The following is a 22,178-nucleotide window of genomic DNA, read 5'->3' as shown; positions in this document are numbered from 1 at the left end:
GCCCCAAATGGTGAATTCAGATCTGAAATGTTGCTCTTGTCTTGAGCTGTTTTTCCTGTGGGGCCTAAAGCACTCTGTGTGTGTTTTAGTGTTCTCAGAACATGGAAATTATGTAAATACCAGGGTGCTGGTAGGAATGCTCAGATGTGGCCAACATCTATTCCATTCCACCTCTCCTTCCTTATGAATGCTTACAAAGTACAACCTGCTTCAGCAGCACCCCTTTGAGTTTATTGGAAGACAAAACACAGCCTTAATCAAATGCTTTTTTGGTCAGGTCTTACATAAATAAGTAAACCAGTCTCCAAAGCAGATGGTTTGCTGGTAATAGAAAAATATATTTTTATTGCAGTAGCTGGCTTTTCAAGGAATTAAGACTCATTAGCCTCTACCATCTAGGAAAAAAAAAAAAGGCTTTTAAACATCAATTTAGAATGCATTTGCAGGCTCTCTCAAGGCCCTGTGTTACCACGTGGATCCAGGGTTATAGCTCTCTAATAAAATACTGGGAAGTGTGGGAAAGCAGTTGGGGAACTGGAATTTCTGAAATATTTATTTTTTTTGAATGAAAATAAATGTTCAAATGCTAAATTAACATTAAAAACAAAACAAAACAAAAAAAACACAAAAAACCAGCCCCAAAAAATCACAAAAACAAACAAAAAAACAGCCCCACAAACTGTTGTAAACAGGGGAGAATTAGAAACTCACTGTCAAAATATGCAAATGATGTAAAGTTCAGAGGCCAAATGCCATACTCCTGTTTGTCATAGCCCAGGCCTGGCACAGTGCTCAGTGCTTGCAGAGAGGGTTATTGAAAGATATTGGCATTAAAATGAATGTTATTAAGCAAAAAAATATTTGCTTTCCAGAAACTGCTCACTAAAGGATAAAGGTAGATGTACATTAGCGTTTCACAACCTGATACTCTGAGACCTGATTTTTGAGCAGTCCAGCTCCTGCAGTCTGCATTGAAAGCCAAGTGGTTTGGATTTTGAAGACACCAGAGGTGGGAGAACGTGAAATTCCTTTGGAAAACCTGGAGATGTGTTTCAAGCTGGCTACACAGCCAAGAACTCTGCTGCCAAGGTGAGATGGGACTGATGCTGCTGTGTCCTCCTGAGTCACGGGCATTTGTATTTATTAGTGCTTGAAAAATCTGCTTGTTCTATTGGCCATGAAAAGCAGCCTGTGGGGAAACACGAAGTCATCACTGAGAACAGTGTCTGCCTCTGTGCAATGAATGGAGCTTGTGGTCACAGAGTGAACAGCAGAAATAGATGGTGCTGCTGCTCTTTATTCCCTCCTGGAGCAGTGGCCTTCCCATGGGTGATGTGAAGCAGGATTTGTGCGTTGGCTGGAAACCCTGCAGTGGGAGAACACAGGGCATGGAGAAAATTTCCAGGGTAGAGGTGAAATGAAGTTAAAATTTAGATTGGGTATTTAAATGTGTGCAGGAAGTGTTTAAAAAATATTAGTGGAACCATCTGCCAAAGTAGCATTTGCTCCTCCTAAAGTAGCCTGAAGAGAGGGGCACTGTAAATAAGTCAATATATCCCTGATTTACAGAGATCATGCCTTGATAGCTCCATGTGTCTGTATTTTCCCCTTGTTACACCTCATTGTGATGCTTTGGATCCTCTATTACCATCACATGAATGAGCTCATGCTGCTCCTGTAGGTTCTTTTACAGTGTCCAAGGGCACCTCATACACCTGAGCTAAAGACCAGGAGCTTACAGCAACCCATCCCCTTGGTGAACTTCCTGAAATCAGTGATTGCTGACACAGTGTTGGTGTTTTCCTACAAACTGAGGGTTCCAGCCTGAGCCATTCCAGTGCTCTCCCCCCTCAGTGTAAAGTTCTTCCTCATGTTGAGGTGCAATTTCTTGTATTTTGGCCACTGCTCCTCATCCTGTCACTGGGCACCATCCTCTGACATCCCTTGGAGATGTTTATGTGGATTGATGAGATCTCCTCTCAGTCTTCTCCAGGGCAAACAGCCCCAGCTCCTGGAGTCTCCCCTCATAAGGGAGATGCTCCAGACCCCAAATGAATTTTGTGATTTCCACTGCACCTCTCTAGTAGCTCTTTCATGTTCTGAGGAGCCCTGAACTGGACACAGCACTCCAGATGTATATTTTCATATGTCCCTTTGCTGTAAAATCCTGTTTAATGGTAGTAAATCAGCACTGCCAACAATTTTAAAAGGTATTTCTCATTATATATAGATTTAAGTACATTGCTGTATTTGCCAAGGGAGACAGATTGTTAAAAGCCAGAAAAACTCTCTTGGCGCTCCACAGGGCCACACAGCTGGAGTGAATTTGAATGTTATTGTCTCCAATTAAAAAAAAAAAAAAAAAAAAAAGCCAATTTTAGAAAAAAAAAATAAGGATCAGGATTTTCCAGTAAGCCTAACTCATGCCTGCCCTTTAAAATGTTATAAATAGAAGAACATCATCAACAAACTCCTTCACTGTGCAAGAGCCTAATTTCTTCCTCTCCACTGGGATCTGGTGTGTTTTTCAGAGTCTGTCATTAATTGTGCTGTATTGTGAGCATTTTCTGCTTCACTAGTTAGTCAGATAGGCAGCAAATGGAGTCAGCTCTAGGTCAGAGAGCACAAAAAGCCAACTCCTGCTGCCTCCCAGTCAGGTAGGGATATTGAATTGGGCTCCACATAATTGAAAACATTAGCAGGCTGGACAATAAGCCAATTCTTAAACACACGAGCATGAAACACAACAAAGAGGCAAGGTCTGAAATTCCCAATGAGCCTGATCCGTCTGCCCATGAAAGCAATAGAATTTTCCTCACCTCTGGCAAAGGGATCAGAGCAGGGTGCCTGGAAAGAAATACCAAGTGCCCAGTGATCTAAAGGTAGAGATCAAAATATTTAACTTCCCCAAAAGCTGTGAACAAAAGTAAGCTTAGCACTGACAGTTTTTGAACAGACATGCTGAGACATGGAAAAATATTTGGGGTATTTTGCCATGTTTTTAAAAATGGATGAATAAAACCATTTTCTATCTATGAATAAATAGGCACAACTCAGTTGCCTAGAGCATCTCCTTCCCTAATTTCTTGTCTAGAAGTTGCCTTTTGCCTCTTTCCAACAAAGAAGGGAGTTCTGAAAGGCAGAAAATACCCCTCTGTTACATGGTGTGCATTTTCCCAGATATCAGCTCTTGTTTAAATGAGACCTGGACCTCCAGCTTTCCTGAATATTGTGGTGTTTTCACCTTGGCTAAAAGCACAAAAGCTGAGGGATATCACCTGGCACTGCAGACATGATGCACAAAATGTTTGCTGATTGGGAAAGAGCCACACTTGAGAATCAGACATTGGGCACTGAGTAATGGACACTTCTCAGCCTCCCTCTTTTCCAGCTGAGGAGATAGCACAGGCTGACCTTGCTTCCCCTGGACAGTCTAAATGCCAACCAGGGACTCTGCAACAAGGAATAGCAGAAGCCAGCCCCATCTCTCCTGGGCACAGGCACAGTTTGCAGTAGCTGAGTGTGTACCTGCACGGGGCACAGCAGGTCCCCTGTGCCAGGGACTGTTTGGATGGCTGTAGGCAAGAAATATCCCTGGGTAAACACAGAAATATTCCATGCAGGATGTGTAGAGGATAAACTTCCCACATGGCCATAGCTATGACCTCTCTTTTCTTAGTTTGCTTTTTTTGGTTTCATTGTGTGAGTCAGAGGCAATGAAGACCACCTCGGCCACGGGAATGTGCAGGAAGAGAGGTGACAGTACCTTAAATGCTCTGCTGCTTGTTTACAGCATAATGCAGCCAGAGGAGAAAGCAGAGGCTCCAGCTCACATGGGATGTGCAGGGAAATGGTGCCCTTGGGGATGGGCTGCTCTCTATGGAGAATTTCAAACTCCCACTGAGGTTCACCTCTGCTGCTAAATGTGGGGAAGAGAGAGGCAGAGAGGTGAGTGTTCACCACATCTTCTTATGCAGACTTTTTTTTTTCTGAGGCAATTATCATATTGCTTCCCATCAAACATCAATTTGCATGTTATGCTGTAATATCAGGCCTGCAGGCCTGGTCCCCACTGTGGATGCTGTGACAGCAGCAGCCTACACATGCATTTTAATCAGAGTTATTGCATTTGCTGTCTTCCATGTGTCTTGTATAAGAAATGCAGAATAACAGTCATGGCTCTGCAAAATATATAAGGAACTGTGCAAACACACATGATGGAGCTTCCCTTATCAGGTGAGCAGCACTGGCAGCCACGTCCTCTGGGACCTGTGAGATCAGGGATGATGACGTGATCTGAGCAGAGGAGATAAGGCAAGGAATAATTCCCCTCACGCTGTCTGAGGCCTCCTATCTACACAATCACAGCCCCTCGCTCCGTGTCACCAGCGTTTGGCACTCGGTCCAACAATGCCCGCCCAGCGTGTCAGAGCACAGCAAAATGTTCCCACTGGAGTCAGCATGGATGGGTGGGGGATGGGGATGGATGGATGGATGGATGGATGGATGGATGGATGGATGGATGGATGATGGATGATGGAGGATGGATGGATGAGGGATGGATGGATGAATGGATGATGGAGGATGGAGGATGGATGGATGAGGGAGGGATGGATGTATGTATGTATGGATGGATGGATGGATGGATGGATGGATGGATGGATGGAGGATGGATGATGGAGGATGGATGGATGAGGGATGGATGGATGGATGGATGGATGGATGGTTGGATGGATGGATGGGTGTATGGGCATTGGTGAGTGGCTGTACCTCCAGTGTCTTCCCAGGAACCTACAGAAACTGCCCTAGAGAGAATCTGAGGACATTAAACCTGCATCAAATCACACTCTGCTGTAACTCCATAGGAAAAAACATATGTCTCCTGTAGCCACCGTGTTCTGCATAAAATAGATGAATCTATGTCAGGATGAAGGTTGCCAGGACTCAAGGAGTTCTTGGACACTGCTCTCAGACACAGGGTGGGATTCTTGGGGGTGCCCTATGCAGGACAACACTTGGACTCAATCCTTGTGGGCCCCTTCCAGCTCAGGAGATTCTTGATTCTATATACAGGGCATGTGCACACATTTCTCCACCTCCACGTTTGAAGGCAATTAACTTTATTACGTCTCAGGAAATACACTTGCTCCTTTCACAAGGCAGTATTCTGCTGAGGGGGGTGTGCCCATTCAGAAATTCTTCTTTACAACCTCAGGCATTGCTTTTTTGCTGATGCAAATCCCACGTCAGAGGCATGGTGCAGCAGCTGTGCAGCCTCACCGTGGGCACAGGGAAGTGCTCCAGCTGTACAAAGCACAGCTCACAGCATGCCTCGTCAGGCACGGGAGAAGCACAGTGGGTTGTAAACGCCAAGCTGATGAAATCTGTGTGAGGTGTTAAATGTTCAAGAGGTAAAACACATTTTAGCTCTTGATTTTCTTCAGTTTCACTCTGGAAAGCACGTCAGAGGTGTGTCCCAGTTCCTGAGAGCAGGCGGCTGGGGAGGAGGAGGGGGAAGCACGGCTCTTATGCAGGTGAGGGCTTGAATGCCATCGGTGACGGCAGCAGAAATCCCTGGGATGCAGCGGGGTGGGAACTCCTGGAATCAGCTCCTTGGGATGATGCTGCTGTGCCCACTGCTCGTACAGCCACAGGGGTTGTGAGGATCACAGACCAGCTGTCTGCAAGCAGCACAGGAACATGGGTCACCTTGGTCGAGTTTCAGAGCAAACACCTCGCAGGGATGAAGGGGGCAGTTCACAATGCTCAAAGAATCGGGAAAGAAAATGACTTTCAGGCTTTGCAACAGTTTCAGAAAGGTGAAAATGAATCTGTGCCTGGCCCCAGCCCTGTGCTATACGCTGACACCTTTAACAATGTGCTTTTACTCCTGGTGCTGCTGCAGCTGAGGCCCCTCCACCTCTCGCTGCTGCGATGTCTGCACGCAGGTCCATGTGGGAGAGCAGTTGCCACCTCAGCAAACGAGACAGCTCTGCTGGGACTGCTGGCAGGGAGGGAGCCTCGTGCTTTTACAGGTGCTGTGAACGTGATGATGGCCCTGGCCGGGAGCGAGAAGAGGATCCCTGCCTTGTTTCAGACAGGTTTCACTTCAGGGCAGTAACCCTCCTTCCACCCTCAGCACATCCCCATGTGAGCTCCTCCTGCAGTGCTTGGGGTCTGACCAAAACTGAGCCCTCAGTCAGTCCCAGGGTGAGTCAGTCCTGGGACACGAGTGAGTGGAAAAGGCTGAACTTCCACTGCTGAGTGGAGGACAAGGCACACAAGCAGCAAAATCCCTTCTGTTGTTACAGGTGTTTAGTCTGCCCCCACGTCAGGGCACTCCTGCAAAGCCCCCCCATCCCTGGAACTGTCCAAGGCCAGGTTGGACAGGGCTTGGAGCAAAATGGAATAGTGGAAGTTGTCCCTGCCCATGACAAGGGGTTATAATGAGATGGTTTTCAGGTTCCTTCACACCCAAACCATTCCGTGAGTCTGTGAAAACAATATTTTCTTTACTATCACTAAGGTTTGGATCCTGGCAAGGTTCTGTGTGTGTGTGCTGGCAAAATGGCACTGGTACTACCTGAAAATCAAAGGAAACAATCCCAGAATGACAAGAAAGCTGGGAAAGAACAGAGAGAGAGATACAGAGTTTGATCATAAAATAAAACTTTAATTCTTATAAAGCCCTAAATGAGACACAGGAAAGGCAAATATTTGTTCTGCTGCTGACCTTCTCAGGCAAATAGCACATCAGGCCCTGTGGGGCTGGAGGCATTGTGCTGCTGGGAAAGTGAGAAATCACCAAAAGCCAGAGTGGGCTGTAGAGAACCAGATGATTACTCAGGGGAGTCGAATTCCAGCGCAGTGAGAAGCCCTTACCTGGATGAATGTGCCCAAATAACAGGTATATTTTGCCATTATTTTTTGTTGCTGAAGAGAGAGGAATTAATTTTCATTGTATGTCTGGAGTTGAAATTCAAACATATTTTCAGTGTATGTATAATTTTCTGCATGTAATTGGTCCTGCCATCTCAGATAGAGAATAGTTCTTAGTATTTTGAACTGAAAAATTATCTTCTAAAAACTTTTGGTGGAGTTTTCCATTCCATCACATTAAGAAGCTGATCTTGGTGATGTCTGTGCCTTCAAGGACACAGCACTGCTGTCACAACAGGGAAAGGTGCTCAGCTGAGCTGGGCACACGGCACAGTCACAGAACCACAGAGTGGTTTGGGTTGGGGAGGACCTTGGAGACCATCTCATTCCACCTCCTACCATGGCCGGGGACACCTTCCACCAGACCAGGTTGCTCCAAGCACAGCCCAACCTGACCTTGGACACTGCCAGGGACAGAATATCCAACCAATCACTTGTTTTCAGCTCCAAAAAGTTGTATTTTTGCTCCTACCTGGACTCTGAGCCTTTGGGGCTGACACCAGCCAGCAGAGCAGTGGTGGCTCTGCTCTCTGCCCAGCCTGGAGGTTAGGACAGGTTTAAGACACAAAGGTAAAGACTACCCAGGAGATGAGCTACAAAATTAACCCCTGGCTGATGGGTTAAAGGGGAGTGGGGTGGGTGTGCTGCTCCTGGCTTCAGGTCTCTTCCTCACCGCCCTCCTCCTGCCAAAAACACCCGTGCCCCGAGCCTGTGTCTCTGCTGGGGCAGCTGATCACCTCGGTAATGATGCCGTTTGTGCCTGATCTTCCAGGATTAAAAATGAACTGTGGCTGCTGCAGCTTCCACCTTTGCCGCATAGCAACGAGAGCAGAAAGTCAATTAATTACCTCGGCGCTGGAATCCAGGGGCCCTTTGGTCCTCGGCTCAGCCGAGTGTGTAATGGAAAAGAGATGGAGGCAGGCTGCAGCCGGCCAGCTGGGAATTGCATGACAAAGTGAAAGATGAGCTCCGGCAAAAAGAGGAGAGGAAGGGTGCTGGGGGAAGCCCTCATCCCATAGGTTCATTAAAAATAAGTAAGATGCTACTGATTACACAATTATTGACTTATTTCCCTGCTTTCAGCCCTGGTGATGGTTCTGCAGACACTCTGTGTTGTTGCAAGGCACCACCTGAGCCCCTGGAGACATGGATTATCTGCTCTAAGCCCTCCCTGCTTCAGAACTGGGCTTTCAAGAAGTTTATTTGGGTAATAGTTCCTTTTTGGCTGCTGTTTCTCTGGGTAATGGTCCCTTTAGGGCTGCTGTAGCCTCTCACGTTGCCCCAGAGAGTTTCCAGCCAGCAGCTGTTCAGAGCTGGTTTTTAAGGTGGCTGTTTCACTGCTCTTCCTGCTTTCTGTGGTGAAGGTTAATGGGAAAATCATTCTGAAGATTGAATTTCCCTGGAAAGATTTGACTGATGGATATAAACAAACCAAGAAGCCATGGGTGGGGGTCTGAACAGCTACTGGGTTGGACTCAGCAGGAGGACATGCTGCTTTTAGCAGCTTCTCTGGAGACAGGGACTTGTAAGGTCATCCTCAGTGCTCCCAGACAGGACTCAGTGACCACTGCTCTGTTCTGAGGGAAACTGGAAAAATGAAGGAAGATAAGGAATATTTTAATGTCCCTTTATCAGATCTGACAGCTTCAGAGCCCTCGGTAGTAGTCTGTTAATGAGAGCAAATAAATGTTACCTCTGGCCCCTCTAGTTCAGCTGTGTCACTCAGGTCACCTGGCAGGGGCTGGGAGAGGGGACAGCAGGACTGGGGAAGGAGAGAAGGGACAGTGGGAGGGAGGAGCATGAGCTGGGATGTGAGGAGCCTCCAGCATGGAAAGTGGCTGAGCCAGGGCGTGAGGAGGGGTCTCTGTGCGGGGCTGTGCTGCAGTGACAGCCAGCGAGGTGACAGAGGGAATGTCAGGGAGAAATTTGACATCAGGTGCCAGGAAGGAATCCTGGTTTGTAGAAAGGATCAAACCTAGAGAAACCAAGGAATGTGAAACCCTCTAGTTTAACTTTCCCTCTGGGCACTTCTGTCCCATTGTCAGCTGGGATGTGAGCTGAACCAGGCTCCAGTGATTTATCTACAGTGACAGAGCTACAACGATTGAACTGGAACAAGGAAGTTTAATCTCTGCCTTCCTGCACAAGTTGGAAATTTGGAATCCCAGGCTGCCCTTTCCCCATCAGGGGTTTGTGCTGTGTGTAGAAGTTTTTGGCAAAGCCAAGTGCCCAGCTTTAACAGCCAAAGACGTTTGGTGTGGCAGGAAGGATGTCAGCTCCTCCCGGGCACACTGAGAGGCTGCTGTGCCCAGCTTGGTGAGTTCAGTGACATTTGCAAGCCTCAGGAAACAAATCTTGAGGATCTGCTACCTGATGCACCACCAAATGTTTATTGGATAGCTGGTCCTAAGGTGAGGTGTTTCAGTGTGGGAAGAGAGTTCCTGAATCACAGTCCTGCTGTGGGACAGCACAGCCCTCTCCTTTCCAGCCTGGCAGTCTCCTCTCACTCAACTTTCTAATGTGAAGAAGTAACTTTAAATCTCAGTATTAATTTACCTCATCTGCAGTTTACATGTGTGCAGGGGGAGGTAATCACAGAGCTGCCTTCCCTGCTGTTCTCTTCCTGAGGTTTTATAGTCTCCAAATTTCTTTTTGTCATAAATCAAATTAACTGAATTGCTGAAGAAGTACTGTTCTATTAAAAGCAAATAGTGTTGTGATGCCAAAAGTTTATTATGAGAATGATGTTTTTAATAGTAACACTTTGGAATTACAGGCTGCTAAGTTCAGAGTTTCAGTTTAAAGACTGCCTAGCACTCCTGTGTGAAATAAATATTCTGATATGCATTTACAGAGGCCTACAACATGGTACAAATGGATGAAAAGCTATAAATGTGCTTAAAATATTGGTTATTTTACTTGCTGAAGATCCCTGGATCCCCACACAAAGCTGCAGAGGTGCCTGAGTGGGTTTGGGAAGCTCCTGAGCCACAAAGAGTGAGCCCAGCTGGTGCACTCATGGACTCCTTCATGGGATGCAGTGATGCACTTCACCAACAGCTTGTCCCCTTTATTAGGAGCTGTCCCCTGCATTAGGAGCTTTTCCCAGGAGAAAAGTGGTTGGGGGAACAGCAAACCAGCACAGCAAAGCTCCCCAGCAAGGCTCAAACCCTGGAAAAGCAGCAGCAGAGGAGGGTAAAGCCCCTCCATAAGCTGCAGGGTGGCCCAGAGGGATGCACCACACTGGGCTGGGCTCCTGGAGTGCTCAGTGCAGGTACCACGAGCACCTCTGAGCCCCAGCAGCCACCCTGTGCTGCTGCCCTCAGCTCTGCAAGGATAGAAGCAGAGGGCAGGAATGCTGCTTTAGTGCCCAGAAAATACTTATTTGCAAATGTTTTTTAATCTCGTTTTCCTTCATCTCTTAATTCAAAGGCTTAAGCTAAATTCATGGAAAGGCACAGAATCTGTCCCTGTGATGGCCGTGAAGCAGAGACCCTTGGGCTCCTGGCAGCTGCAGAGCAGAGCCTGGGTGAGAAGCACCCTGCCTGCCCCTGGCCTAGTCCTGGGACCATTTCTGCCTCTTATGGAGCAGAGCATCCCACCAGGAAGTGGCCAAAACCCCCACAAGAGGTTTGCTGCAGTGGTAACAGGTGAAGTTTCTATTTTGCCAAAATATTTGCTGTGTGTCAGTGTGAGCTGCACAGCTGGGCACTGTGCTGCTGCATCACCAAAAATACATCCTCTGCTGCAGCTGTGGTTTCCAGCTCATGGTCTGTTCCCTCTTTATTTTCTCCTGGCAGGGGACAATTTCAGTTCTGCCCTAGAACCTGTTCTCTTTCTGTACTTTATCCTAGATGAAAGAAGGAAGACTTCTCTGCAAAGGTCTGGTCTTCTGCCTGTGGGGTTGATGCTGAGACCCCCAGGGCTGGCTGCACTCCTCTGGCACCTCTGGACAGGAAACCCACTGCTTGCTTGCTTGTGAGGACAATAAACATCACAAATATTACCCTGTCCCAGCTTTGCTAATCTGAAATGCTGTCAGGAAAGCTTTTCAGGCCAGAGCATTTGAGAAACTCTGTAGAAATGCTGCATTTAGGCTGTAATTACTGAGTGCTGTCCCCATGACTGGCCCTGGGGTCAGCACTGCCTGCAGTGTGAGGTGCTGAGGGTTATGATGGGCACCCCTGCAGACAAAGACACCGTGCTGAGCTGACCTCCTGAGCTCCATTGCCTGTGCTGGGCACAGTAACTGCATTTCCTGCACCGTGCCAGTGCAGCTCCAGCAGGGCTGGCTCTGCCCTGTGCCAAGTGCCCCTCTGGCTGCAGACAGCCAGGCACTCACACCCTCCCCTGTGCTGCAGTGAGTTTTCCAGCACTGTACACTGCACTGCTCACACTGGCAATGTGGGATGAAAGGGAATGATGTGTGTGGAGCCTTCCTGCAAAATGAGGGTTTTCCTTTTTTTTCTTCTCTTTTTTTTTTTTTTTTTTTTTTTTTTTGGCTTTCTTTGCTGGAAGCAGGGCTCTGCCCGCAGTGCAGAGCAGAGGCAGCCAAGGTGAGTGCAGCATCCAGTCCTGGCCCAGGAGCAGCAGGATGCCCTCAGCTGGCAGTGGGCATGCAGGGGGCACAGGCAGCAGGTCAGGATCTCTGTCTCCTCCTCTCCAGCAGCACGGGAAGTGTTGCTGTGGGCTGGGCTCTCCTTTGGATCAAGCCCTAATTACCTCACTTTCCCTTTGGCTTTCCTTCGGTCACAGCAGCAGCTTCACCTGGTGATTTCTGAGATCAGGTTTTGACTGTATCCTTTACACGGAGTTTATTTTTTGTCTCTAGGAAAAAAAAAAAACCCAGACTAAGGAATGATATCTGCACACAGATGCTGCACATCCAAATCCTGCTGCTGGAAACAGCACCCTGCACATGTGGGGCTCCACAAATTGATGTGGGAATCAGGTTCAGAGACCCAAATGCAATTTTGCCAGTAGCTTCAGTCCTTGGCTTAGGTGAACCTGGTTTCTGTCACTCCAAAGCACTGAGACAGGTCCTGGTAAAGGGAGAGGCACAAACCTCTGCCTGCTGCCTGGCCTTGTGGGGCTTGGCTGAGCTGTCAGGAACATCTCCAAGCAGGATCTGGGGCTTCCCAAATTGCTCCTGTTGGCTTTTGGATGGAGCTGGAAGATGTTTGCAGGAGATGTGAGGGGCTGTGTGTTGCTGACCTGCTTTTCTCCGAAATGGACACAAAAAGGAGAAGGCACATGGACAGATGGGGGATGGAGCAGGCTGAGACTGAGCCCTGCTGACAAGAAACACCCCAAGGCAAGCTGGCTGCTGGCCGGCCCTCGGCATGAGAGGCCTTCCCACAGATTAAACACAATGAAGAAAAAACAGCATTAAAGAAAAAATATAGATTAAAGAAAAAATATAGATTATATAAAAAGGCTGCAATACTGGGGCATCATCTGACCACCAGGAGACATTTCCTGTACAGACCAGTTGCTGTTTGTTGCAGCCTTTACAAGTGCAGCAGAAGAGATTATTATTTGAAAGTTGATATTAAAAAGCTTGGCACCTATGAAGCGTGCACCTTCCTTTCCTAGTCCATTGTCATTTCCTGTGAAATTCAAGAGTGTGTACATATATGAATATTTAATTTGACAGTGATGAAGCTTTATATATTAAGTCAATGAAAATGTTGTTAGGCTCGTGGGAACAATACTACAGAGTAGTGAGTTGGGAATTTGGTACCCAGTGGCTACCACTTAATTTTGATGTGAAGCATAAAGACAAACAATGGGTTAAATTTAATTCCAACCTATGGTAAGTGTTTTGGGGAATGTGTGGGGCTCAAATTGCAAATTAATTTCTAGTTTATATGTGATAATGGTTTATCAAGGCTCTTCCCTCTGGGAAATGGAAATCACAGCAATTCATGTACAAATTTTATCCCAAATTACAAAAATTATTTATTTTGCAAATAGTGAGGTTAAATCAAGAAACTTTTTTTTACATATGGTAATTTTTTTATTGTAATACACATTAATCTAAAATTTTTATATTCCAAATCCTTAATATGTGTGGTCTTTTTTTTTTAATGAGTCTGCAATTTAGGCAGCCATTTTGTGTGTTCAGTAAAAAAAAATTAAATCAAGAGGGGACATCCACTGCGGGCTTTCTCCTGGAGACTCTGCCTTTGGATTTCCCTCTGTTATGGTTATTTTACTGCAGAGTATCTGCCAGCGTGGCTGTTGCTGTCTTTGTCTCGAGCACCGGACTGTGGACCAGCCACAACAGCCAGAGCACAAACCCAGCAGCAGCTTGTGTGATTCCACATGCAGAGTTTTCACTTCGTGATTTTTGCTGCTGGCGAGCTCTGAACACACCCAGGAGGGAGCAGCCAAGGCTTGGGACATTCCAGCAGCCTGAGCTGCAGCCCACAGCCCCCCAAATCCCTCTCACCGTGCCCCACGTCCTGACTCCGACACCTTCTCCTTCCCTAGCCGAAATTCCCAGAGCTGTTAACTAGGTCAGGGAGCTGCTCCCAATCCAGCAGTTTATCTAATTGCCTTTTTAGAGTATATCGTGCAACTCTTCATTATCCTGTCAGAGCTGGCCGGCGCGGTGGCGGCGGGGCGATGAGGATGCCGAGCCGGGATGAAGGGCGCAGCTGTGCAGCCTCTCTTGTGCATTGCCGGGGCTGCAGGGCTGCCTCGGCCCGGCCAGAAACACAGGAGCTGCTTTTGGCAGCTGCAGGAAAAGGGAACAGCTTCCACGTCCTGGGATCACCTCCCCAGGTGCACATGTACCTGTGCAGAGGGGTGGCTGCTGCTCCAGGAGTGCCTGGGCTGACCTGTGAGGGTTCTGTTCTTCGGGCAGATGTGACCATGGAATTTTCTGGGCTGTTTGGGCAGAAGGTGGCCCTCAGCCTTCCCGTCTCTGCAGCCGGCAGTTGTGCTGGAGGTGCTCTGCTGCAGGTTAGAGGGCTGTGGGGAAAGATCGTGGCACGGGCCCGGAGTCTGAGCAGGAATCAGGGGCTTGCACACCTGCATTTGGACACTCACTCTTTTCCTGAGTGTTACAGGGGAGGATGAAGGTGAACATTCAGGATTCGCACACCCCCTTTTTCGTATGGTCACAATTTGCAGTCTAGTGTGTTTGTAGCAGCTCGCAGCCCCCAAAGCCCATGAGAACCAAATCCTTTGCAGTTGAGACTCTGACTGAGCAGTGAATTTGGAGTGATGGCCATCCTGCTCCCAAATATCTGCACCTTCGTGCAACTGGCACCGCTCTGTGCCGCCCAGCCTGGAGAGGGGCTGGTGGCGAGGGATTTAGAAAGACAACACACCCAGGATTGGACTTCTGGCTTGCTTTAAATGATTCTTGAGCACAAATTGCTCTTTTCTCTCAGTTTAATAATCAGAAGACCCAGCCACAAGCCTCGCAAGCCTGGTCGGCAGAGATAAGGCAGAGTTGCTGTGCCTGGGGAGGATGGTGGGGTGTGGACGGGCTGCTCCCCGCAGGAGCAGGGCTGCGCACCCCTAGGGCTGCTGGGGAGGGCACAGGAGACCCTCAGCCCGCCCCGGGGAGCGGCTCAGAGAAAGCAGAGAGTGCCAGAGCCCCCGGCTTCAGCGCTGGCTGCGGCTCTTCGCGGGCTCGCTCTCGCCTTTCAGCTTCGGCTGGAACGATTTGCAGCTCAAACGCCCCCCTGAGAGCCGCTAACCTTTGGATAAGGTTTGGCACCATTATCCTGCTTGGGTTAATTGGGAGTTAGGGAGAGCCCAGGAGTGACGCGGCTGCTTCCATCCGTCCGTCCGTCTGTCCGTCCGTCCACCCGCCCCTCCAGCCTTCCCCGGTGCGCTGCGGGCAGCGATGGAGAGAGAAGCAGAGGTAAATGTCCCGACCCTCCTCTCCACCTCTTCGGGTTTTCCTCTCCTCCTCTCCCTCTTTCTGCGTCCCGCAGCCCTTCCCCGCCCCCCCGCCCCCGCTCCTATTTTTTTGTGCTTTCTACCCGTTTTCAGCCGCCGGTAGTAGTTCATGGGGGGAGAGGGGGAAAATTCTTTTTATTTTTCCAGCCGCTGCTAGAGAAAATCTTCATCTCCCTCTCCTGGAAACGGGGCAGGAGGCAGAGGGGCCGCGGGTGGGTGTTCCCAGCCGGGGAGCGGGGCGGTTCCGAGGTGCGCCCCGCCGGCCGGGAGAGGGGAGCGGCTGCGGGCTGAGCTCCCGGCGCTAAAACCGGGGGGCACCGCGGCTGTACCCCCGCTCCTGTACCCCTCGGAGCCCTGCCCTCTCAGCATCCCCCCCAGTTTCTCACTGACCTCGGGGTCCCACGAGGCTCAGCAGCCCCCGGCGCCCTGCGGGCTCTCAGTTTGAGGGATTCCCCGGCAAGGAGGGGGCACAGCCCCGGCAGCACTGGGAAAAGAGACCCCCGAGCCCAGCGCATCCCCGGCCGGAGGAACGCCCCGAGCCCGCCGAGGGGACGGAGGGTCCCTGCCGCAGGGCATTCTCTCCACCCCGGCCCCGAGATCTTGGACATATTCTCAAGCTCTCTGTGTTTGGTTTTTTTTTTCTTCCATTCCTTGGTTTGAGTTTTTGCTTTATTGGTTGTTTTGGGGGGATTTTGCTAGTTTTGGTTTCCTGGGTTTGTTTTGGTATTTTTTGCTTGTTTGGTTGGTTTTTCTGTCGGTTTGGGTTTTTTGCTTCCTTTTTGTTTGTTGCTCATTATTTTTTAAAATATTATTATTTATTTTGGTTAGGCTTTTTTTTTTTTTTTTTTTTTTTCTCTGAGAGATGTCTCCCGAGCCCGACACATCCATGACATTCTGGATGCTCAACGAAGAGCCAAAAGCCCATTTCCTCCACCCCTGGAGTGATCATAGAAAGGCTTGGGTTGGAAGGGACCTTAAAGGTCGGCTGGGTGGCTCCCAGTGAAGCACTCCACTCCCGACATCGAGGGCTGCTGCCCGGGGGTGCGGCGTGATGCCCGGTGGGACCATTTTGGATCTCCCAGGGGTTCAGGGGTGCCGGGGCGGGGGCACGGATGCGCCAGGGTTATTTGAGGAAATAATCACGCACCAGACAGAGGTTTGGATGCATTTTCGTTCCTTCTTCCCTGATGCCCCCTGCAGCCTCCAGAAACAGAGCTCCTTCACGCTATCTTTCATAACGAACTCGTCTTTGGATGAATAAAAAAAAATAATGTTAATAAAACCGAAAAATAAATCGTTGGATTAATCCCTCACGTCGTGACACTAATTTTCCCGGGCTGTGAAGAGGAGAAACGGCGGCTGCGGCAGCCGAGGACGGCGGTGATGGCCCCGAGTTTTTCAATTTCGCCCCTTAAATCCCAGCCCGTCAAGATGCTGCTAAACCCGGGGCCAAGCCGTGCCCCGCTCGGCTTTCGCGACCTATCTGTGCACTCACATGTAATAATTCCCACGCAAGCCAAGGATGCGCCACGCTCAGTCGCCCTCCTCCCCCGCTGCCATCAAAAAAAACCCTCATTTTTGGGGGGCCTGCTGTAGAAGCAGCTCGCTCATCCCCGCGCCGGGAGCAGTGGCCGAGAGACCCATCAGGGGTACAGCCCTCACCGCGGATATTTTAGTTTTATTCCGGTTTTTTGCGCCCTTCACCCTCTTTTAACCCTATTTGCTTTTGGATTGTGGCTGGGGAAAAAGAATTAAAAGGTTTTTAAGGACGGGATTTAAGGGGTTTTTACCTAGGAATTGGGTTGTTTTTTTTCTCCATCTCTGCTCAGTAGCGCATCCCACCTGCAACCGCATCCCGGGCGCTCCCTCCCAACTCCCTCAACAACGATACTAGGAAATAATTTAGTAGTGGCTTTTCCTCTCAACTGTAGTAATATAATGTTATTTTTTTGTCTTCCAAAACAGCAAAGGAAACAGAAATTCCTCCCTTCCCCCACCTTTCAAAGAACATACATACATATATATATATATATATATATATATATATAATTTTTAAAACAACGATTCAAAGGCTCTGCCGCCGCAGAGGGGACGTGCTTTCCCACACACCGCCCCCGAATTCCATCGCTCCCCCTGCCACACTCCGGTTGTCTGTGCCATAGGACCGGGATTTCCCATTGCCGTTTTCAGCTATGTTGGCCGCTCACCTCGGAAAAAAAATAAATTAAAATAAATAAAAAATCGTAAGGCTTTTAATTTACAAACGAACATAAGCGCTTGGAAGCAAACGGAAAATACCGGTGTTTTGTTTAAAGAAAGGAGAACCTCAGTGCTGGCTGGTGAGGATGGAGAGCTCTGCACGGAGCATCCCCCGGTGCCGGTGCCCCCGCGGTGTCCCCGCGGTGCCGCTGCGGTGCCACCCGGCTGCGGGCCCCAAACCAGATCTGCGGCCCCGGTCCCGCCGGTTTTGGAGCTCACTGATGCCGGGAATCGTTACAGGGAGCTGAGCCCTCGCTGCCGGTGCGCGGGGGAACTCGCACCGCTGGGTCCCCTGGGCAGGGGCCGCTGCCCAGGCCGCCCCCCGCCTCCCAAGGGGCCGCGCGTTTTGGGGGACAGAGAAAAGAAAAAGAAGGGGGTGCGAGGAGGAAAATCCCGTTAAGATCCTGTCGAAAGCCGCCTATCTGCCTCTTCGGAGGAGCTCTTTTGTTTCTCCGAGGGGAAGGGGCTGGCGGCCGGGGGCCTGCGGGCGGGTGCGGGGCAGGTGCGGGGCAGGGCGGGCAGCGCAAGGGATGCGGAGCCGGGCGGGTTGGGGTGGGATGGGGGGGGTCCCGGGCTGCGGCGCTGCTGGCGGGGCCCGGCGGGCGTGGGTGGGGCGGGGGGGAGTGCGGGGGGCTGGGCTTGGCCGGGGAGGCTGGTACCTCCCCCAGAAATGCAGCAATTCTCTCCCCTCTCCTCTTCTCTCCGCGAGGTGGGCGCACTGCGATGGAGACGCGGCGCGCTCTGCCAGGGGCTTGTTCTGCCCGTCTGGTGACATCCGCCGGCTGCTGACAGCCCCCATCCCGCCCGACTCGCCCCCCGATCCCGCCGCGGGGCTCGGCGGAGCGGCGCGGAGCAGCGCGGAGCGGGCGGCGGGGCGTGCGGGCCCGCTCCCCCCGCAGCGGTGTCATGCCCCTGGGCACCCCGGCCGGGAGCCGCCCGCACTGCGCCGGGACACGGAGGTAGCGGCTCGGAGCAGCTCCCCGCAGCCGCCCCTCGCCGGGCGACCGAGCCCCGTCCAGCGCCCCGCCGCCCGCCCGCCCCGTCGGGTCTCTGCATCCCCGAGGGTCCGCGGGCAGCGGAGTCACCGGAGCCGCCGCCATGGCCACCCTCCTCCGCAGCAAGCTCTCCAACGTGGCCACCTCGGTGTCGCACAAATCCCAGGCGAAGATGAGCGGCATGTTCGCCAGGATGGGCTTCCAGGCGGCCACCGACGAGGAGGCGGTGGGCTTCGCCCACTGCGACGACCTGGACATGGAGCATCGGCAAGGGCTGCAGATGGACATCCTCAAGTCCGAGGGCAGCGAGGAGGGCGGGGAGCCGCCCCTGGAGGGGGACATCCACTACCAGCGGGACGGCACCGGGCCCCTGCCGCCCTCCGCCTCTAAGGAGGCCTGCTCCGAGCTCTCCGGGCAGGGCAAGCCCAAGATCACGGCATGGGAGGCGGGATGGAACGTCACCAACGCCATCCAGGTACGGCCGCCGCCGCCCCGCCACCGCCGCGGGGCACCGGGCAGCGCTCCCCGATCCCGGTCCTGTTACGTGCTCTGTATCTCGGGCAGAAGCCGTGGGCTGGTTGCAAACCGGCTTCGAGGAAAAGGGGGAAAAGGGAAAAAAAAGGGGTAAAAACCAGAAATAAAAATAGGTGAAAGATAGAGGCGAATAATAGAGCAGGAGGAAGGAATGAAAAGGAAAACCAGATTTAAAAAAAAAGGAAGGTAAAACCCCTCAGCTCAGTTTTCTGCTTTGCCCCCCCACTCCCCACCCCTGAGCCGGGCACAGTGCCAGGGGGGGACCCAGGCCCCAGCCCAGTGACACTGCAGATTCTGGGCAAGGAGAGACAGGGGGCCTGGGGGTGACTGGGCTGGTGGTGGGGCTGCACTGGTGTGAGCCCAGTTTGGCTCCTCGGGATGTCCCCAGCTATGGAGGTCTTGGTGCACTGAGAGGGGACAGAGAGGGTAGAGACCGGAGCAAAGCCCGGGCACCCAAAGCTTGCTGGCCTGTGGTGGGTGCGATGACGTGGGTGTGACTGTGGGGGTGGCACGTCACAGGGACACGGGGGGTGCGTCACCGTGACTGTGTGACCGCCTGCGTGGGTGCCGTGGTGCGTGGGCAGGCAGAGAGCTCGCACGTGACCGCCGTGGTGCGGCTGCGTGTGCTCGGCCGCGGGCGTGGGCCCAGGCCCCTCAGACATCCAGCAACACGGTTTCCATTTTGTCTCTTTCTAGGGGATGTTTGTTCTGGGCCTGCCCTATGCCATCCTTCACGGTGGATACCTAGGACTCTTTTTAATAATTTTCGCTGCAGTGGTTTGCTGCTACACTGGGAAAATCCTTATTGCCTGTCTTTATGAAGAGAATGAGGATGGGGAGATAGTCAGGGTGAGAGACTCCTACGTGGACATCGCGAACGCGTGCTGCGCGCCCCGCTTCCCCACCCTCGGGGGCAGAATTGTGAACGTGGCTCAGATCATTGAACTGGTCATGACCTGCATCCTCTACGTGGTGGTCAGTGGGAACCTGATGTACAACAGCTTCCCCAACCTGCCCGTCTCCCAGAAGTCGTGGTCCATCATTGCCACGGCAGTGCTCCTGCCTTGTGCGTTCTTGAAGAACCTCAAGGCAGTCTCCAAGTTCAGCTTGCTCTGCACATTAGCCCACTTTGTCATCAACATCCTGGTGATCGCCTACTGCCTCTCCAGGGCGCGCGACTGGGCCTGGGACAAAGTCAAGTTTTACATTGATGTCAAGAAGTTTCCCATCTCCATTGGCATAATTGTCTTCAGCTACACCTCCCAGATCTTTCTGCCTTCCTTGGAGGGGAACATGCAGAACCCCAAGGAGTTTCACTGCATGATGAACTGGACTCACATAGCAGCTTGCATCCTTAAGGGACTCTTTGCCTTGGTCGCCTACCTGACCTGGGCTGATGAGACCAAGGAGGTCATTACAGACAACTTGCCATCCACCATTAGGGCAGTAGTCAACATTTTCTTGGTGGCCAAAGCCTTGCTCTCGTACCCCTTGCCGTTCTTTGCAGCTGTAGAAGTCCTGGAGCGATCCCTTTTCCAAGATGGAAACAGGGCTTTCTTCCCCAACTGCTATGGGGGTGACGGGCGGCTCAAATCCTGGGGACTCACCCTCAGATGTGCCCTGGTAGTTTTTACCCTGCTCATGGCTATTTATGTCCCCCATTTTGCCCTCCTGATGGGTCTTACTGGGAGCCTCACAGGCGCAGGGCTCTGTTTCCTGCTCCCCAGTCTCTTCCACCTCAAACTCTTGTGGAGGAAGCTCTTGTGGCATCATGTCTTCTTCGATGTTGCCATTTTCGTTATAGGTGGTATCTGCAGCATCTCTGGGTTCATCCACTCTTTAGAAGGCCTCATAGAGGCTTTCAGAACCAATGCTGAAGACTAAGGAGGGACCAGAGTCGGGTGCAGGAAGAGAATCGCATCCAACATCCGCATAGCCAAATAATTCTGCATCCCTTTAATGGAAAGAGTAATTATTTTCGTTACATGCATCCAACAAATTCTATGTCATAGAAGCTGCAAACTAAGGAATAAGAAGAGATGAAAGTGCTTGCCCTGATGTCTTTTTAAACAAGCTCAGATTGAAATCTATTTTTTTGTTATTTAGATTTTTTTGGAAAGAAATTATCTGGTGCCCCACCCCTATATCCTCACTCGTTGCCTGAAGCTTGGCCCCCCACAAACGGCCTGTTGGGAAACAGTCGCAGTTTTCAACACTCCTCACAGATATGCAAATCAGTGTTTCAGGAGCTGAAACACAGCTGCCGATCCCATGGGGTTGGGAAGCAAACCCGCTGTGGGCGCCGGGAGCAGGGACTTTCGTTTTAACATTTTGAGAGATGGATGTAGACGAGACCCAGATTGTACGACCGGCCCAACAAGCCCAAGCAGCGTCTGACGACCGGTGATGCCGCTTACCTGCAATGTTTACACCGTAGTCACATAGATGTCAGGACTGCTCGATTCTTCCATCCGAATCCACACCGAGGATCGGCGCTTCCCATCAAATACAAATGTGTTGCCTCTGGTTGAAATCGCAGCCCTGGAGTCCACTTCTCGGTGACTTATGTTTCGTTTCGTTTTAACAATTGTTATTTCTAAATTATGAAAAGCTAAAAAAATATATATATATATATATGGTTGGATTTGATGTCGTTCAGGATTACAGGAACAAAACTATGACACAATTCATTCTGTGCAATCTACCAGATCCGTGGAGCTGTTTCCAATGTACGTGTGGTGTCATTGTGGTAAATAAGATGAAAAATGTATATCAGAAAAAAAAAAAAATCTATCTTTAACATATAATGTGGTACATAAATATATGGAATAATAAAGAGAAAACATAGACGATGAGGCTGGCCTGGTTCGTGGGGGGCTTGGAGGAGCAGGGCAGGGGCAGAGCAGGTTCATCCTCCCCGTGTGGGAGCTACAACACATCCTCGGGCTGAGGGGAGGCAATGCTGGGTTTCTAGAGAAGGTGGCATTCAGCTGTTTTCAAGAGGTAGGAGACATTTTTTGGGAGAGGTCGTCTTACAGCTGGGGGTGATGGGGCTGCCCCTCCTCACAGTTTTGCTTTCCCCCGTAGTGCTCGGACTCCAGGCACGGGAGTTTGCAGATGCACCCCGGGGTTTTTGTTCTTGTGAAAGAGGAGGAAAAGAATTCCCCGCACGAACAAACAAAGGGGGAGACATAAACGAAATAAAAGGCTGGGTGTACCCCTGGCTTGATCCAAACTCGCCAAACCCTGCCCACGGGTGTGGAGCGTCGGGCTGATCCCCGCTGCGGGCAAAGCCGCCACCGCGGGGGAGGTCAGCCCCACACTCCAATCCTGTGACCGAAACCACCTCGATTTACACAATTTTAAAAGCCACCACAACTAATTGTCCATCGGCTGCCGCTACACAGCGAGGATGAGGATGGGGGGACGCACCGGCAGCGCTCCCGCAGCACAGGCACAGCCGAGGTCCCCGTGGGACTCCTACTGCTGCCCCCAAAACACGTCGAGCCCCGGTAGGGCTGGGATGTCCCC

General features: G+C 50.9%; 1 protein-coding gene and 2 long non-coding RNA genes across 3 annotated transcripts; 2 read left to right on the top strand and 1 right to left on the bottom strand.

Annotated features, from left to right (window-relative positions):
• Positions 1-14,330: 14,330 nt before the first annotated feature.
• Positions 14,331-16,136, bottom strand: LOC146765708 (uncharacterized). The gene is made up of 2 exons (XR_014949629.1): positions 16,007-16,136; positions 14,331-14,791 (listed from the first exon to the last, which is right to left on the bottom strand). It is a non-coding gene; the product is annotated as an uncharacterized LOC146765708 (long non-coding RNA).
• On the top strand, positions 14,691-16,170 carry LOC110473173 (uncharacterized). The gene is made up of 2 exons (XR_014949628.1): positions 14,691-14,821; positions 16,060-16,170. It is a non-coding gene; the product is annotated as an uncharacterized LOC110473173 (long non-coding RNA).
• A 1,902-nt stretch (positions 16,171-18,072) lies between these two features.
• On the top strand, positions 18,073-21,499 carry SLC32A1 (solute carrier family 32 member 1). The gene is made up of 2 exons (XM_021535478.3): positions 18,073-18,588; positions 19,344-21,499. The coding sequence occupies exons 1-2, from the start codon at positions 18,217-18,219 to the stop codon at positions 20,529-20,531; spliced, it is 1,560 nt and encodes a 519-aa protein (XP_021391153.1). The 5' UTR covers positions 18,073-18,216; the 3' UTR covers positions 20,532-21,499.
• Positions 21,500-22,178: the final 679 nt, after the last annotated feature.

Source organism: Lonchura striata, chromosome 20 (genome assembly GCF_050655825.1).
Source record: "Lonchura striata isolate lonStrDom1 chromosome 20, ASM5065582v1, whole genome shotgun sequence".
Taxonomy (NCBI): domain Eukaryota; kingdom Metazoa; phylum Chordata; class Aves; order Passeriformes; family Estrildidae; genus Lonchura; species Lonchura striata.
The sequence above is the reverse complement of the archived record's forward strand: the minus strand, read 5'-3'. Positions and strand labels throughout refer to the sequence as shown.